The sequence below is a fragment of the Panthera onca genome, chromosome F1, assembly GCF_046562875.1.
Source record: "Panthera onca isolate mPanOnc1 chromosome F1, mPanOnc1 haplotype 2, whole genome shotgun sequence".
In the NCBI taxonomy this organism is placed as follows: Eukaryota; Metazoa; Chordata; class Mammalia; order Carnivora; family Felidae; genus Panthera; species Panthera onca.
This window is the reverse complement of record NC_138355.1, coordinates 13,388,681-13,406,660: the sequence shown is the minus strand read 5'-3', so window position 1 is coordinate 13,406,660 and position 17,980 is coordinate 13,388,681. Positions and strand designations below refer to the sequence as shown.

The window sequence follows — 17,980 nt, the reverse complement described above, 5'->3', positions numbered from 1 at the left end:
TGGGTCTCCAGATCCCGGCCCAGAAGGGAGGACTCGCCCGGAAGGGATGGTGTGACGGGCAGATGACGCGGTGGGAAGTACGGGGGCTCTCCACACAGACAGACCTGACTGCAAAGCTCAGATGTTTCACTTAGTAGCTGTGTGACCTCCAGTGAGTCCAATAAATAGCCTGAGTCTTGAACTGTATTTGTCCAAACTGGTTAGCGTGACCGCCTGAGTCCTTCATGATCTGGTCCCTGGCACTCGCTCCTGCCATCACCCACTCATACTCCACACTCCCCGCCTCCCTCCAGAGCCCCCCCCCCCCAGTGCCCCCTTCTTCCAGCCAAGGCTGTGCTGTCCAGGAGAACTGTGTGTGCTTTTGGACCTGCAGACTCTACGCTGTTATTCTTGTTTAGGAAAGTACCAGTATCTCCGTGATATTAAGAAAGACCTTACAGCAGGGGCGCCTGGATGGCTCTCGGTTAAGCATTGGACTCTTGATTTCCACTCAGGTCATGATCTCTTAGTTCATGAGTTTGAGCCCCGCACTGGGCTCTGAGCTGGCAGCACTGAGCCTGCTGGGGATTCTCTCTCCCTCTGCCCCTTCCTGACTTGTTCTCTCAAGTAAATAAATAAACTTAAAAAAAAAAAGCCTTATAATATGGACCAAACTCAGTCACGATAAGAATTAAGAACCGTTGCATAGCAACGCTGTGAGCCCAAACCATGGCAAAAAGCAGCACATGGTGAGTGCCTGTGACGGCAGTGGACACTTGGGTTGGGAGTTAAGAGGTCTCCCTCCCACCCCCGCCCAATTTCAAGCTGGAAAGTTCCCTCTGTAAGACTGCCTGCAAATAAAATATATTTTGCTAGCCAGCAGGAAACTTGAACTTGGAATTATGGGCTAGTCCAGTGAAGAAAAATCATACCTCATAACTCATCTAATAGAGTATTTAGAAGGAAAGTCTAGCTGATGATGCATTTCTTAGTTCTTGGCCCCCCCCCTTCCCAACAAAGTAAGGGCTCCTATGGCACCTGGCCAAATTGTCATTCTGTTCTTCTTTTTTTAAAAGTAGGCTCCAGAACTCATGACCCTGAGATCAAGACCTGAGCTGAGATGGAGTCTGACGCTTAACTGACTGAGCCACCCAGGCGCTCCTTGTTGCTGATGTTCTTAATGAGATTGAAGGATCAGTGATCACAACCTTCTTCTCAGTGGCTGAGCTTCCCAGAGACGCTCCTCACTGACGGGAAAGGGGAAGGAGACCGAGACTGCGGGGCACAGAGCATGTGGGAACTAACTTCTGGCACGCGGATGAGGGCTGAGGTGGGCTGCAGGAAGGCAAAGGTGCAGGTCCCGGGCTACACCCCTCAGCTGGCTGTGCATCGGGATCCTTTCTGAGAGACCCTCCTTACGTACGTACCCGGGAGCCTTGCACAGGCAGAAGCTCCTTCCCAGCTGCTGCCGCTGCTGTGGTGCCATCAGGCCTTTTCAGCAGGAGTTACCCTTCAGGGAGTCCCCTCCCACCGGCCACAGGGCGGGCTCAGGCCAGAAACCAGAGAGGCTTTTCTTGACCAGAAATCAGGCCCGGGCTCTCCCAGAGGTGGAACTGTAGAAGCGGCAGCTACTTGTCTCGGCACGCCTCTAACAGTGATTTCTGACTAGGTTTTCCTAGTCGGGCCCAGATGGGAGGATACGGTGCACAGGAGCCTTACGGTTCTCCTGGGTGGAGCACAGAGACCGTGGTGAAAGCTCTTGCGTCCTCCACACACCCTATCCAGACATGCCCCTCTCCTCTGCGCTTTGGCTCACGCTGTCCCACACCAGGGGCACCTTCCTCCTTCCTTTCTAGCCACCCATCCCTGAGGACCGACTCAGGGTGTAGGTGTTTCATAAAGCATTCATTAATTACTCCTGCCCACTCTTCTCTCTTCTTGCTCTAAAATTCTAGAGCACGGCTCTCACCTGGGGCGACGGTGGGGGGCAACTGTGTTCCCAGGAGATGCCCAAAGACGTCTTTCATTGTCACAACTTTTGGAGAGTGCTACCGGCATTGAGTGAGTAAGGACCAGGGATGCTGCTAAACATCTTGCGATGCACAGGGCAGTGCCCCGCCACAAAATTATCCTGCGCGAACACTGCCCAGGTTGAGGAACTCTGATTTAGAGGAGTAAGAACTGACACACGGCAAGCACACCATTTAGACCTCTGGGGTTTCCTCTCCTTTAAGTCTCTTATTGTACTAGGTGTGAAAATCCCGTCTCCCCCAAAAGGCTGCGAGCTCAAGTACAGTGCCGCACGGTCAGTTCCATCCCCAGGAAAGGCAGCCAGCTGTGGTGCCATGGTGAGGGCTCTGGGTTCACAAGCTGATAGACGGAGAGGCGGGCATTCCAAACAACGGATTCTGCCATGTCAGTGCAATGCCTAGCTGTTGAATTTCAGCCCTGTGTAAAGCTGAAACGGTTCGTGGGGGCATTCAGGCCTTGCTTGGGAGGACTTGGCTAGTCCTGGAGTGTCTCTTGGGCTCTAATGTCTTTTTCCTGTAAGATTCTTGAGACATCCCATTATCCGCCAACCACCATGATCTGTTAACTTCGTGAGCTCATGCTTGACATGATGTTTATTTTAGCTCTTTGCCCCTAGATAGGGCTCCTCATCCTTCACAGCTGGTTATCAGAGATCAACTCTTCAGGTGACAGATGGTGCTATCCCCAGGAGCCCCAAAGACGTGCACAGGTTGCACAAGAGGTGGGGTGGCGTCAGAAGTAGCAATGGGTAACCACTGTGCACTTACCTGAAGCTTCTCAATCAGAGGCGAACTCTTCACCTTGATTTTAGGAGGGTGGCTTGCATTGGGCGGTGATTTCTACAGAGCAAATGGACCAAAACAACGGAATCAGTGAGGTGAAGGGAGGTGGGGTTCTGGCTGGAGCCCCAAAGGCCCAGGTGAAAGAAGAGGAGAAGTTGATTTCACCGCTTTCCCACTTAGCTTTCAGCAGCCCACCCACCTGGTCAGGGCCTGGGCCTGGGTGGGCTCCCCACCACCCCTCCCTCGTCTCACAGGTATAAGACCACTTGAATCTATGAATCAGAGCAGGCTGGACAGACATCTGAAACACAGGCGGTCTCCTGTTCCAGAAAGGATGACTTCATGGTCATTATGAGACAGCAGACTATGTCTGAGGGGATGAGATCTTCACCTCCTGACCTTCAACAACATGAGCCAATGACGGGAGGGAATTCCAGAGAGAAAGGGCAAAATGACTATTTGTTCTGTTTGTACAAACAACAGAAGACACCACAGACCAAAGGTGAAAGCTTACAGAGGTTTAACTGAAATTTCTCCCTTGAACTAATGATATTTTGGAAAATCCAAACCACCGATAGTGTTATTTATAGATTATCATTTTCCAAAACATCGTTCATTTCGATTAAGCAGACATTTACCGAGTACCTACTACATTCCCGGCATTGTCTTGCCTGGTTATATGAAGAGGAACACGATATGGTCTCTGGCCTCTAGAAGCGATCGATGGCTGATACATACATATAAAACCATACATATGGAGGCACCTTGGTGACTCAGCTGGTTAAGTGTCCGACTTCAGCTCAGGTCATGATCTCATAGCTTGTGGGTTCGAGCCCCACATCGGGCTCTGTGCTGACAGCTCAGAGCCTGGAGCCTGCTTCGGATTCTGTGTCTTCCTCCCTCTCTGTCCCTCCCCCACTCGTGCTCTGACTCTCTTGGTCTCTCAAAAATAAACGTTGAAAGAAATTTAAAAATAAAAAACAAAACCATACGTTATGTTCTGCTAGTTGGAGATATGTTTGTGATGAACGTAGGTCAGGAACCTTGTCTGTATTTTATTGTATCTAAAAAGATGGACCCCTTTTGTTTTGTCTAAAATCCCTGCAACTTGAGTCTGGTTCTACAGGTAAATGAGGACACTGATGATGACGATGGTGAAGAAGAAGATGGTGGTGACTTCCATGTTGTTTAGCAGAGGCCAAGGCACAAAAGGGATTTTTCTACAGTTTAGAGACCCCACACACATTACCTGCCCCAGCCCCCGTGGACTCATTTACCTGGATCACAGAAAGAAGAACACCAATCTCCTGGAAACATTCTGAGATACTTATTGAGTGAGATGATTGTATTTTAGTGGTGGAAGGAGGAAGATTTACTCAGTTCAACTCCTTGTGACCCTTTTAAGGCCCAACACTGAGGAAGAGGCACTGGAGTGGGACAGTTACCAGCTGGGACTCTGGCTCTGACAGGAGCCGGACGGGTGCCCCGGCCTCAGCCTCCTCCACCAACACCCAGGCAGGTGGGTTAGAATAAACGACTCTCAGAACGCCTCCAGCTCGAAGGTGCCTCTGGCTCCATGAGTTACACTGTCAGACAAACTCCTAGAGCAGTTTTCAAGGCGCCTTGTGTTGGTGACAAGTACAAAGAGCTGCCAGCCCCAACTCAGTTGACTTCTGTGCTTTATGGTGAAATTTCACACGAGCCACTATTTCTAAAGATACTGTTTAAGGAAGTGCAGCAACAATTTGGCTGACAAACTTTGCTTTTTGTAATACCAGAAACTCTTCTCTTCCTCAACTGACCACTACATGTATATACGTATATATGTATACATATGTGTATGTGTGTGTGTATATATACATACATATATATATAATTTATTTATCGTTGAAAGACAGAGAGAGATAGAGCACCAGTGGGGGAGGGGCAGAGAGAGAAGGAGACACAGAATCCAAAGCAGGCTCCAGGCTCCGAGCTGTCAGCACAGAGCCCGACGCGGCGCTCGAACCCGCAAACCGCAAGATCATGACCTGAGCCGAAGTCGGATGCTCAACCGACTGAGCCACCCAGGTGCCCCCATATATATACTTTTAAGTAGGCTTCACGCCCAGCACGGAGCCCAACGTGGAGCCTGAATTCACGATCCCAAGATCAAGACCTGAGCGGAGATCAAGAGTTGGATGCTTAACCAACTGAGCCATCCAGGCGCCCCCTGACCACTATCTTCTGATGAGAGTGAAAATTCAATACACGCAGCGCCTTCGCTGTAAGATAGTGCGGGGAACCTAGCTCATGCTCCCCAAGATCCTTATTGCTTGGAATTGAACAGCAAAGCAGGAGGACTCCAAAAATAGCTGCTAGTGCAGTTCCTAGGAATGGCAGCAGGTGGCAGCATTTCCTTTGCCATTTAACACGGGACTCCGGGCAGGTGGCTGGGCCTAAGACCACCGAAGGAGAAAAACCAGCCTCAAGCTCTATGTGTGTATATTCATTTCTGCACATGATGTTTCTATAACGTCTAGAAATCATGAACCTGACTTTTCAGATGGGAGTGTTTTTCGGCCCTTCTCTGGCAGACAAGGCAAGGTTTACGGCCATATTAAATACCCTTTTGCCTGGGTTCTCCAGAGAGGAGTAACTCCTGGTCACCCCATGGTCTCAGGCCTGAGCAGGCACAGGGAGAGGACGGGAATGAAGGGACGGAGAGACCCTTCCCTGCACTGCGCCTCGGGGACTGAGCGGCAGCCCGACTGGGGCCCTCCCTTCAGGCCCCCCTGAGGTTCCCCAAGGCCACGCCGTGGGAACGTAAAGTGGAGAACTGCAGGCCACAGACTCCGTCCAGCCCAGCCACACAAAGCTGGTTGTTCTTTTTATTTCTGTGTGATTTTCAAGGTGACAAAAAGTCATCGATCCTGGAAGCGATGTCCTTCTTATGTGCAAGCAGCCTGTCACTCCAGACAGGACTGTTTCCTCTAACATCCACCCTCCTACTCATCCAGCCCTTGGCCCTTCTATGCTATTTAACCGCTGGGCGGTACCTCATGGGATGAGCCTGTAGGTTTATTTCTCCCAGAGCCGGGAAACTAACCTGACTCATTCTGCTTTTATTCCAGAGAATAAAACACCCCCATCTGGCCCCCATCATCTGTCTGGTTAGTGTTCCTGTCTTACTTCACAAATAAGGAAGAAGGCTCAGTGCAGTATGGTGGCTTCTCCAGGGCCAACTCTGGGTCATCAGGGGGTAGCCTCACAGGAGGCTCCTGATGGCCAAGGCCTCAGCCTGTCGCCCAGGGGCTGAAAGTCACAAGGAGAAGCTGACCCTTGGTAAAGAGAAGTTGTCGGTATGCATCTGGCCATAGCACGAGCTCATAACCCCATGATGCCACACAACCATCAAGTCAGTGCTTGAAGAAATGCCAACAGAAAAGACTCAGTTTTTAAAAACCGTGTTTCTCGGGGTTCCCATTCCAGAAGAAGGCTGCTGTTCGGTGTGTGGGGCAGCGATCTCTGAGCAGTGGGGCTCTAGACGCCCCCACCCCACTGGATCAGGGGCAGCTGCGAGTTTCCGCTTTCTCTGGTGGGCTTTGGCCTGTAAGCCTTGGGCGGGAAAGGCTGCTCTCCTCCACAGAGGAGGAGTACCCTGCCAGTACCCTGTATGTTCGTTACATACGTGCTCAAGGTCACACGGGTATCTAGTGTCTATTGTCAGGCTGCTGGTCCTCAAAAAGGAAGGGGGAGGGAGGTAGTTGAAGCGGGATTTGTGAATTGAACCGTCTTTGGCTTGCTTGCTTTCTCTAGAGGCTGGCTTCCCAGGCTGGACAAGAGAACACGTGAGTTCATTTCTGCGGGAGTGTGACGGGAGCACAGTGAAAGCTCATGGGCTGCTGGGATGGGGGACGGAGAAGTCACTCCTACAGCTACAATTAGATAAATAAGGGTCGGTACATATGCAGTTTGGGAATCTACCGCCGGCTATGATCTGTGATACCAGCACCTTCCTTGTGTTGGTAACATTGGCTATTTATATGTGAGGGCAACAAGGCTTCTGTGTGCTCTGATTTTCTTCCAATGATCCAGAACAATAGCCAGTCTTTGCAAGGATAGCACAGAACCACGGCATTCACTCATGTGGCAATTCTGCCTTATGTAAGTGCTGCGTCTCTTTCCAGGTGTCTTTTCCACAAGGAATGTCATATAAGCCGGACCTGGAGTAGAACATAATACTCTACAGCACATTCTCTTTGTTGAAGTTCTCAGTCTTGAGAAACAGTGTTCCTGTCCTTGACAGACCCTGAAGGAGGCTCCGTTAGAGAGAGTAGGAAGGAACCTGGTCTCCAAAGTAAAGAATTCTGGAAGCAGTAAGAGGAGATGCATCCCCCAATCTGAAAGGGAGAAACTCCCTGCACAGGTTTCAAGGTCTGAATGTGTGCCTCCTGTGCCCCCTCCCGTCAGAAGAAGAAGGCAGACTCACAACCGGTGTCCCCTGACCCCTGGAACGGCACTTACCTCCTCACCGTTCTGGCCCAGCTCTACCTTGGGGGGGAACAGGGGGAGGGAGCAGGGTGGTTTCCTTCTTGTTGGCTTACAGGCTGGTGTCTGGAGGGAGGGGGACAGACAGACACACAGAAAGAAAAAAAGAGAGAGAGGTAATCAGGCAACAGGGAGGAAGAGGAGGAAGTGGAAGCTGGTTGAGGAATGTTCAGGGATGTCTGGAGGAGAAAAGATGTAGGACGGCTTGCCTGCCACTAGCCATACACAGGAACTCTCTCCACCCGTCCACCCCTCTGACTCCCAGGCTCCCGTCCCAGTCCTGCTGCTGCTGGAGCCTTACTTGACATTGGCTGGCCTGAAACAACATCTCAAACCGATATCTGCTTCTAGCCTCCAGGCGCTGCCAGTACCCTAGACCAACACTAGCTTCTTCACCCTTTATGACATTCCTACAATGTCTAGAAATCAAGGACTGATTTTTCAGATGGCAAAACAAAAGCACAAAACACTGTACCTAAAAAAGCATGATAGCAACGCCTTTGTCCCAAGGGGCCACCCCCCAACTTTGGGGTGCCCTTCCTTCATGTTCTCCTAAGGAGCTCTTCAGACTGCGTGACTCCAGAAAATGTAGCCCAAATCTCCCGCTTTTACTCTGTCCTCTCCAGCAGGATACCTCTGGGGCCCACTGATCATTGGATCCCTGTCCTTCTGGATCCCTGGCTTCCTATCTGAATGCACGTTCCTGTAACTCTTCTCTTCCTCTTCAACTCTCAATTCAGAATCTGTCCCCCTCTTGCCTTGCTCCTGATTCCTGGACCCTGGGGCAGGGCTGAGGATGGGCATTTCTTTATTCTGAACCAGTCTAGGCCTGGCACAGCTGGGCGAGATCTAAGTCTCCCATAGTGGATGATCGAGATGGAAATGAATCCAGGCATCCATCTTTCCAGCTCTCTGCCCTTTGTCTCCTCGCTCCGGGCCACAGTGTAAGCCTCACTCTGGTGAGGAAAGATCCTGCACAGGCCAGCAGCATGGCCACATTCCTCACATTCAGAGGGACCCCTCTCTGGCTTCTCTTCCTAATTTGGTAATTACCAAGCCTCCTCCCTCCCTCTCCTCTGGGCCTGACCCAGACTTCCCCTTCCTCCAGCCCCCTTCCAGAAGAGGGGCTCGGAAGACGCCTGACTCACCTCCTTTGCAGCGGCTGCCTGCTCCCTAAACCGCCCAGCCAGCTGGGCCACCGAGGGGGGTGCCGAGTCATCCACGTTGGCACTGGTCTCTGCCGGTCTTTCCTGGCAAACCAAGGGAAAGCAAAAATTAACCAGCAAATCTATCCTTGGCTCTTCTCAGTGTTGTTACTGGGTGCCACACACGGCCCTTGTTTTGTGACCGTAAGCAGAGAAGCTGTGACAATGAGGTATTTTAACAGCATCTTGCAATTGACTCCTGCATCCAAGGATTTTAAAAATCATCCAGTCGGGGTGCCTGGGTGGCTCAGTCGGTTGAGCGTCCGACTTCAGCTCAGGTCATGATCTCACAGCTCGTGAGTTCAAGCCCCGTGTTGGGCTCTGTGCTGACAGCTCAGAGCCTGGAGCCTGCTTCGGATTCTGTGTCTCCCTCTCTCTCTGGTCCTAACCCACTCACATCCTGTCTCTGTCTCTCTCAAAAATAAACAAACATTAAAAAAACCTTTTTTAAATCATCCAGTCAACCACGTGTCGTGAATATTTAGGGTGTGCTCGGCCCTGGGTGTGGCTCTGGGTCCCGTCCCGAAGGGGAACCCAGGGGTCTGGGAAGCAGCGTAAGCCCTGTGCTCCTCATGCTGCAAAGACCTAGACTGAAAAGGGGCATGTGGAGACGAGATGACAGGAGTCGCCTTCCTTTGGTCAGAAGAGGCTTTCAGAAATGGGGGCTGGCAAAATGCATTGGCAAGCAAGGCTTCAAGTGTATGAAATGGGGTAAGCAAATGCCCTTTATTCAACTTTTAGCATGTGTATATGTCTCGTCTTCCCTCCTTAACTGAATGCCTTGGACAAAGAAGCGTCCGGTACGTATTTGTTGAATTAATAAATAAATGACAGGAGAAGCAGGTAGCACGGCCAGACCCCCTGGATTCAACCCCTGGGTGGCTCTGTCTCCCACTAGCTCAGTGACCTGGACGAACGCCTTTACCCTTCTGTGCCCTGACGGGGATAATAGTAGCACATCACTCGCAGGGTCTGCGGATTAAATGATTTACTATCTGTCTGAAGGGCTGGGACCAGGCCTGGCACACCTGTAAGCGCGTTGGAAGATTTGTTTAAATTCCTACAGCAACGGGGTCCTTTCAAGAGCCCCTGTGATGATTCAGGTCAGGTGCTTGACACGGTGCGTTTCTGTCTCCCCAGAAACTCATCGCTTTCCCTCCTGTTCTTTTTGCTGGGGGAACCACCTGGGCGATGGGCTTCTCCACGTCGGCTACGAGCGTGCCTGTGCCCCTGCCCTGCCACCAGCAAAGACCACTGCTTCCCCGCAGCCGTCCCTCCCTCCAGTGCCTCCCAGGCTCCCCCAGGAGGCCAAGACGCACGCACCCCAGACACCGTTCACCCCCACCTGCCACTTGTCACCGCGACACGACACACTCGGTGAGTCAGCGAGTGCTGTAAAGGGCCGCCTCGCATGCGGCCCCCATAATAATTTTTTAAACGTCCCTTCTTGAGACATGAGGCTTCTGTGTTTTGTGACCACGTTGACGGCATTTCTCACATGGCTGCAAACGCGCCCTACCTCTTCCCCTCCTCACGGTGGCCTGAGACTGGGAGGATCTGAACGGCAGCTGGCCCAAAAAGTCCACGTCGCCACGGGGACGACTTCCCAAACACATGGCACGCTCCCCCCGCTTCCGGCGCCCCCACGACACACAAACACATACATGCACGCATGCGCGTGCCAAAAGCCCGTACATACGCACGCACGCATGCGCGCGCCAATACACATGCGTGCCCACGGGGCGCATGCACTGCACATGCGCGCGCGCACTCCTTAGGCCCTCCTTTTTTCTGACTTGGTGTGTTTCCGTAGGGGTGTCGCAGTAAATGTGTCTGGTTGTGCCAGACGCTGCCGGGTTGGGGCAGGGCAAACCCGGAGCCCACCAGGGAAAGGTGCAGTTAAGTAGATGGGGCAGAACTCTGTGAGGAAGGCTTTGTTCAGAGACGGGCAAGAACTGCTGGGACCACGGCCCTTCAGATCTGAGAACAGGCTGTTCTGGAGGAAAGACCAGTCCGTCCGCCTTTACTGTTTCCGGCGGTGATTCAAGGTCAACCCCATTCCAGCCTAAACACCCGATGCTGACTTCGCATAAAGATGTGAAAGGATTCACCTCTATTCAAGATGCCAGGTTCTCCGTAATGCTGGGGAAAAGCGGGGGAATCTGATGCCCACTCCGGGAGGGGCCCGCTGGGCAGAGGCACACGACTCACACCTGTCTGCCTTCCACGCTTGCCACGATAGGGGTTGCCAGAGGGGAACGGCTCATCCTTTGGGAACAACGGAGAGGCTTCGGGCACAGTATGATTACTTGGGCCGCTCTTGGCAAAGACGCCAGGCCGATCAGTTTGTCCATCTGTCTAACTTCCTGCCCACGTTAACAGATCAGTCTCTCTGTCCGTTGCTATTTATTGCTCGGGGTCCTGCTGACAACGTACTTTACCTCCGCTTCGAAGGCACCCAATCACTGGTGTGCAGGAAGATACATTCCAGATAAAAATAGAGCTGTACAGGAATCAAAAACTCCTCCCTAACTTCCCTGTCTGGAAACTGGGCTTGGCCAGGGGCTCAGAAGTGAGAGAACTGTGAGGCTTCTGGAAGCATTTAGGGCTTAAAAGCTGGGTTGAAGGAAAGATTTTAATACACCCGAGTTTGTTTTCCTGGAGCCCAATGAATGACTTTTCTTTAGAACGTCTAAGGACTCCAGAGCTGGTTGAAACTGTTACATCCACTCACCACCCGCCCCTCCTCAGATTCTTTTTTTTTTTTTTTTTAAATATTAGATATAATTTATTGTCAATTTGGTTTCCGTACAACACCCAGTGCTCATCCCAACAGGTGCCCTCCTCAATGCCCATCACAGTCTCTTATTCTCAGTTGTAGAAGACTGCCTTCTCCTAGCTAGCCCACTGAAGCCCAGAAAGGGCGAGTACCTTAGCCAGAGTCACACAGGAGGAAGCCAAACAATAATCTATGAAACATTTTACTCCAACACCCGATAACTCAGCAAAGGATAATTAGTTAAGGAGTATAATTTGTGAAGGTGTTTTGAAAACTAAAGTGCTATACAAAGAGTGAAATTATTATTAGCCACTGGATTGCACAGGTACAATAGAAGAAGCATGGCCTCGGAGGTGGACAGAAGCCAGTGGCCCAGCCCGTCTGAGGTCCTGCCTGGATTTCTGCCTTGCGACTCTGGCAGGTACAACTACTAACCTCCTCCAGGGGTCCAATGGCACACCACCTGAGGTCCAGGTTAGTGAGCAACTTCACTAGCTTTCTAGTCTTGGCGCTGGGGCTGGTTTGGTAAGGCCATGCTCTCGCCTGGACTGAGAAGGACTTCTATGCCCTTGCCTCGTCTCAGACTTTCCTGGGACCCCTCAGCCTCCCCGGGATTAAGTGTTCTTTCTCTGCCCCTAAAATGTCCACAAAGTATTTAACACGGAGCCTGGAACATAGAAAGTCTTGTTGAAGGGTGCTGTCTTTCTCCTCCCCACATCCAACCCAGCCTGCAGTCTCAGGGCCTGGGTACCTGTTCCCAGGGTCACTGACACACTCTGGACCGTGTCGGTCACGGGACCACCCCGGCCTGCATCCACACTGAGTCTTAACCACTGCTCAGACCTCAGCTCATCCTTTCTTCCTGGGCCAATCTCTAGGTCTTAAATCTGTTTTCTGGACTCCTGTCCCTTTGTGTCTTGCTTTAGATGACACTCACTTCCTCGGACTGTCGGTCTTCATTCCATTTTCCTGGGCCCAGATCTTGCTTACCAAGCCCTCCCTGCTACCATTCCAGCCCGGCTCTGCCAGCCAGCTTGGAAACCACTTGTGTGGTTCCTGTCTGACTTTGCTTAGGCCAGAAAAAAAAAAAAAAAAAAAAATCACCTCTGGTGTTTACTTTCCATTTCTATGGGACTTTCTTCTGAGAACTGAGGAGCCCCTGTGTCTGGACGGCATGGAACTTCCCCCAAGCTGTTGCCATGTTGAGTAAATACGATTTGCATGCTGCCTACGATCCACATAGTGGGACCTTTGTGTACAGGTCCGAATTGGGCTCTGCCCACCTCCCTGGCTCTGCCCCTGTTTCTCCATCCTCCATCGTGGCCCAAGGTCTAAGTATCTGACAGTGTCTGGGCCTTGGATTAGGGAAACAAGGCACCAAGGGAGGCCTCTTCATCTGTAGCTTGGGAGGAGAAGCAATGAGGGGGCTCTGCCCGGGGGCTGAGGAACCCCTGCTCTCGGCTAAACGGAAGGTTCTCTTGCTCACCAGAAACAGGCCAGACACCCAGAGCCTTGAAAATATAAGGTGTGCTTGCTTCTTTGCACTTCTAGATCGACAGGGGATCTTAACCCGGTCATTTAAGGGATCTGCACTCTTCCAACAGGACCATACTTAAACCACACTTCAAAGGGATCAACAGACAAGTCTCTCTGGGATGCCACACTGGTTCCAGAGTCTTCCTTTACACCCTTACCTTATATCCCTGACACTTCAGTTCACCCCAGTGTCCAGCCATTACCATCCTTGGATGATGCAAACGGCACTGGACCGGGAACCAGATGGGCCCATTTGACCCCCCTACATACTTAGGACACCTGCTATGTGGGAAGCACTGTCCTTAAGAGCACTTGACACATTTCCTGTAACGCTCACAACACCGCTGCCAGAAGAAGAAACTGCCCAGAGTAGCTATTCAAGTTAGGAAGGGCCAGCCCCACAGTTATCTAGATTCCAAAGCTCTAGCTCTTTCCAGACCAACATGCTAGATAACTCTAGACCTTTACTGGAAGGGTTATCTTATTCAGTCATTAATATCTTAGTCTGCCATCAATCAATATTTACTGTTCTAGGCCCTGGGATATAATAGCAAACAAGGCAGAGTTCTTACCCTTATGGGGTTGCCATTCCAGTGAGGGAAGCAAACAACGAACATACACACAGATAAATAAGGTAGCTTGTTAAATGCTAAGGAAGAGATAAAATAGGGCACTTTATCTCTGGGGGGTGTGGGAAGGCATTTATGAGGGAAGACATCATCCGAGTTAAATCCCAGCTGAGGAAAGGGTGGGGGGAAAACTCTCCTGAGCAGAAAGCACAGACAGAAACGAAGGCTGAGGGCCAGAGCGAAAAGCGTGGCAGGGACATGTTGGATACATGAGACAAGGGGAGGTAAGGGCGACAGACAGCCTGGGGCCTGCCATGTGGGAAGCAATCTATTTTATTCTGAGGGAATGGAACGCCATTTGGAGGGTTTCAAGGACGGGTGTGACCTGGGTCACACATAAGAGGCTGTCTGTGGAGGACGGATGAGAAGTAGAAGTGGAGACCAGGAGGAAGGTTCCGGCAGTGGTCCAGGTAATGGTGGCGTGGCCAGACTTGCAGCAGGCAGGGGGTGCGAAAGGGTGCGCTGGGAGTAGGACAGTGAAGAATTATTGATGCACCAGGTCCAGGACGCGAGGGACGAGAGTGGCCAAGGACGACTCCCGGAAGTCTGATTTGGACAACGGGACTCAGGGGTATTGTTTCCTGGGTTGGGGACGGCTTGTTGGGGAAAGAAATGTGACTGAGGGTAGATGGGGGATGAACAGGTCTTGCTTGCTCATGAAAGTCTGGACTGTCTGTAGATACCCAAGTGGAGACAACAGTGCAGGGAGCCGAATGGACACCCACATCTGGAGCTCAGAGGAGGCATCCAGGCTGGAAACAAAACTCATTAGAGATGGTATTTGCAGTCACAGGACTACATGAAATCATAGGATACACAGAACAGGGAAAGGAAGAGGTCCACAGACTGAACTCTGGGCCACCTGCTTATCGGCGCTGAGCTGGCTTTGCTCACAAAGGTGGGGACACTGCTCCTGGGGCTGCAAGGCCAGCCCTGCAGACACTTCCCTGCAGACTGCAGACGGGAGGAGTGGGCACCGGAAGACTTCTGTGGCTTAGGTGACAGAAGGTGAGACATCCTGGAATGTCACCGGCCAGAAAAAACCTCATGTCCTTCACCCATGCTGCTGGCTCCCCTTATTCCTCATTTCTTGAGCATCTGTAGATCCCACAGGACGCGCTGGGATAACGGTGACCCTGACAGAGGAAACAGCCTGTTTTGGAGGAGGTGGGAGTGGAGGGGATGTGAAGGAGAACAGCAACATGATGAGGCAGGAGAATGGGAGCGGATGTGAACGCTGATCAGATATTTCACATAAGGGGCGCCTGGGTGGCTCAGGGGTAAACATCTGACTTCGGCTCGGGTCATGACCTCACGTGAGTTCGAGCCCCACGTCGGGCCCTGTGCTCTCAGCTCAGAGCCTGGAGCCTGCTTCAGATTCTTTGTCTCCCTCTCGCTCTGCCCCTCCCCCTCCCCCTCTGCCCCTCTCAAAAATAAACATTAAGTTATTATTTTTTTAAAACCAACAAATATTTCGTATAAGTCTAAAAAAGTCCCCAATATCCCCTCTCTACCCACTTATAGGCTTTAAGGATCTGAAAATAGCAGGTGCTTGGCCTCTGAGAATCTCTCCCAGGGAAAACCCAGGTAAAGTACTGTGCTTGCAGGAAGGGCAGGCCCCTGACCCGAGGAGTGTGTCCCTCCTGAGGACCTTCAGGGCTTCCCATTTCCTCCCAGGATGCGGTGCTGTGGCCCAGCAGCATAGACAGAGTTCAGCAGCCCTCGATGGGCAGGACACCGTGCCGACTGCTCTCGTGGTCTCGGAAGCAGTGTAGCCCACAGCCCCAGGTGCCTGGTGGCTCATCCAGGCGGGCTTAGTGGCAGTGGTGCAGGCAGGGCTAGGGTCTAGGTGCGTCCCAGGTAACAGCAGGGACAACAGAGAAGAGGGACAGAGATGCTCGTTCTAGTGCCATTATAGAGACAGGACCTTAAAAAATGTAATTTGGGAGATACGGTATGCTAAATTTCTTTATAAAGACCCGTTAACTATCGGACAAGCATAAGGAAAACATTTCTTTTGAGTCTGATGCGGTTGGCAGTGCACAAGGATAGTTTGATAGAAGTGGAAAGAGCAACTAATTCAGAGTCAGACCTGGGTTCTAGTCTTGGCTCTGACGTGTGTTGGATGCGGGCCTTTCTGACCCTGAGCTTCCTCATTTGTAAACAGAGTTGCTAACACCCGTCAGCCTTTGCTCCAACCCAATGTGCAACACGTGCCTTGTCTTCCGGAGGCTGCACCGTCGTTTTCTCACACACACCAGCAAGTGGCTGATAGCCCCAGAGTCCCCACGAGATTCAGAATTAGCCTGGTCTATTCCAGGAAGCGTGCACAGCTGACTATGTTATCGTGCTGTCTGTGGGGCAGTAGAGCACACGGCTCAGGCTTTGAGCCAGACTGCCTGGGTTCAAATCCTGGCTCTGCATTCACTAGTTCTGTGGCCTCGGACAAGCTACCTTAAGCTTTTGTGTGCCTCAGCTTCTTTTTGTGCCTCAGTTTCTATCTGTAAAATGGGGGATGATGAGGGTAGCACCTATGATACATGGTCACTGGAGGGAGTTGATGAGTTCATGCATGTAAAATGCTTAGAATGGGGCACGGAATGAAGTAAGTGTTCCAGAACTGTTAGCTATTACTGAACGCTGGCTGTGGGGCTAGCGGCTCCCCTAAATATGCCACGGGATGTCCAGGGTCTTGTCGAATCTACTCTTGCCCTTCCATTCCCTCTGGGTCACGGAAGCCTCAGGGGGAGCCCCAGCTGGCTAACATGGGCTCCCGCTGCTTCCTGCCATCCTCAGCTCAAGGATGGGCTGTCTTATTACCTGGGCAGCCTCCTAACACTCCATCACTGGCTGTTCAAACCATCGCCGAGCAACTGGCGTGCACAGGAACGCGCGATTAAAAACAGTAAGCGAAACTAAGCTTAATAGGATGGCTTTTAGGGTCATGACGTAGGTCCCAGCTGTCCAAAGCGCTGTCAAATCAAAGCAGCTGGATCAGAGTATCAGATGAACGTTGAAGACGTGCCGCTTGCTCCGTGAAGGAAGCCGGTCACCAAAGACCACGTGTTGCATGACTCCACTTATACAGAAAAGTCCAGAGGAAGCAAATCTTTGGAGACAAGAGAATAGATTCCTAGTGGTGAGCAGTGGTTGCCGAGGGCTGGAGGGGAGGGGTAGACAAGGAGGGGGGGGTGGGTGCCAAGGGGCCTCTTCTTTGGGAGGTGATGAAAATGTTACAAAATTGACCGTGGTGATTGTTGCACGACTCTGTGAACATACTAAAAACCGTGGAATTTCACCCTTTAAATGGGTGAATTGTGTGACACGTAAATTCGCTGTCAATAAAGCCTGTCGGTTTGGGAGTGGGAGAGGCCAATGGAGAGAAAGCAGCTCTGTTTCCACGTTCCTGACTTCCCTTCCTTCATGGTCGGCCTCCTCTACCCACAGGCTCGGGCTTTCCCAGGCTCCCAGCATGCCTTACGGCTGCAGACCTATCTAAGGAGTCTCTCCCAACTTGCTGCTGGAGGGGCTGATTATGCAGTCAGGTACCTTATAGGTTTGTAAGGAGGACGGAGTGAGTTTGAAGCCAAACACCCAGCAAAGAGCCTGACACTTAGGGGGCACTCAGTCCACGGTCCCTCATTTATTTATCCACTCCGTGAATATTTATTGAACATCTATCATGTGCCCAACACTGCCTCAGTGTGGGGATATAAAGACGAAAGCTCGTGGTCCTGGCGCTCAAGGAGCTTCTCGTCCAGCTGAAAAACAGAATGAGAAAACTACCGTAATGCAGAAAGACCGCGGCTGCAGTTGGGAAACGTGTGTCGCTGCGATAGAAGCTCAGGAGAAGGGGACTTAAGCCACGTGGGTGACTCAGCGAAAGCTTCGCCGAGGAAGTGACGCTTAAGCAGTCTGGAAGGCCGGGAGGGACGGGGGGACGGGGGGACGGCGGGTGGGGCGAGAGGGAAGAGGCCTCGTCAGGCACAGGGGACCCACTGGCAGGTGCAAAGTGTCAAAGCGTGGAAGACTACTCTGTCTTGGGGAGACTTTAATTGGCTCAACGTGGGCTAAGCAGAAGGGGGGATAGAAAAGAGGTAGAGAAACGGAAAGCTGTGGCTTGCCCAGGGTTGAGGCATCTCCACAATTTAAGTCAGGCCCTAGCGTTTCCCTGTTAGCTGTATTTACCCTGGGCAAATCTTGATTTCTCTGAGTCTCGGTTTCGTCACCTGTACAATCAGAGTGATAATCCCCGTCTCGCTGTGCTGGGATGAGGAGGGTATGAGATGATGGCCACCGGAGCCAACGCTTACCCCGAGCTTCCTCTGTGCTAGGCTCGAACCTCGGCACGTGGGACGTGAACGATGCCAGCCGCGGAACTGAGGCTGCGCTACGGGATGTGGACTTTCTTCCCGAGGCTAGGGTGAGCTCATAACACATTCTCATGGGGAGCTATAGGATTTGCTGTTTAGAAGCGCCCCTCTGGAAGCAGGTGGTACAACAACATGT

General features: G+C 51.8%; 1 protein-coding gene across 3 annotated transcripts in view; it reads right to left on the bottom strand.

The window, feature by feature from the left end:
- RCSD1 (RCSD domain containing 1) overlaps positions 1–17,980 on the bottom strand; it is a 74,318-nt gene that overhangs the window by 13,504 nt on the left and 42,834 nt on the right. For all 3 annotated transcript variants that reach the window (XR_013553225.2, XM_060643411.3, XM_078441176.2), the window contains exons 2-4: positions 8,471–8,572; positions 7,299–7,388; positions 2,778–2,849 (exon numbers count right to left, since the gene is read on the bottom strand). Coding sequence is in view for 2 of the 3 variants with exons in the window: in XM_060643411.3 (XP_060499394.2) it covers positions 2,778–2,849; positions 7,299–7,388; positions 8,471–8,572 (264 nt within the window). In the remaining variant the exon portion in view is untranslated. The remainder of the gene's footprint in view (positions 1–2,777; positions 2,850–7,298; positions 7,389–8,470; positions 8,573–17,980) is intronic.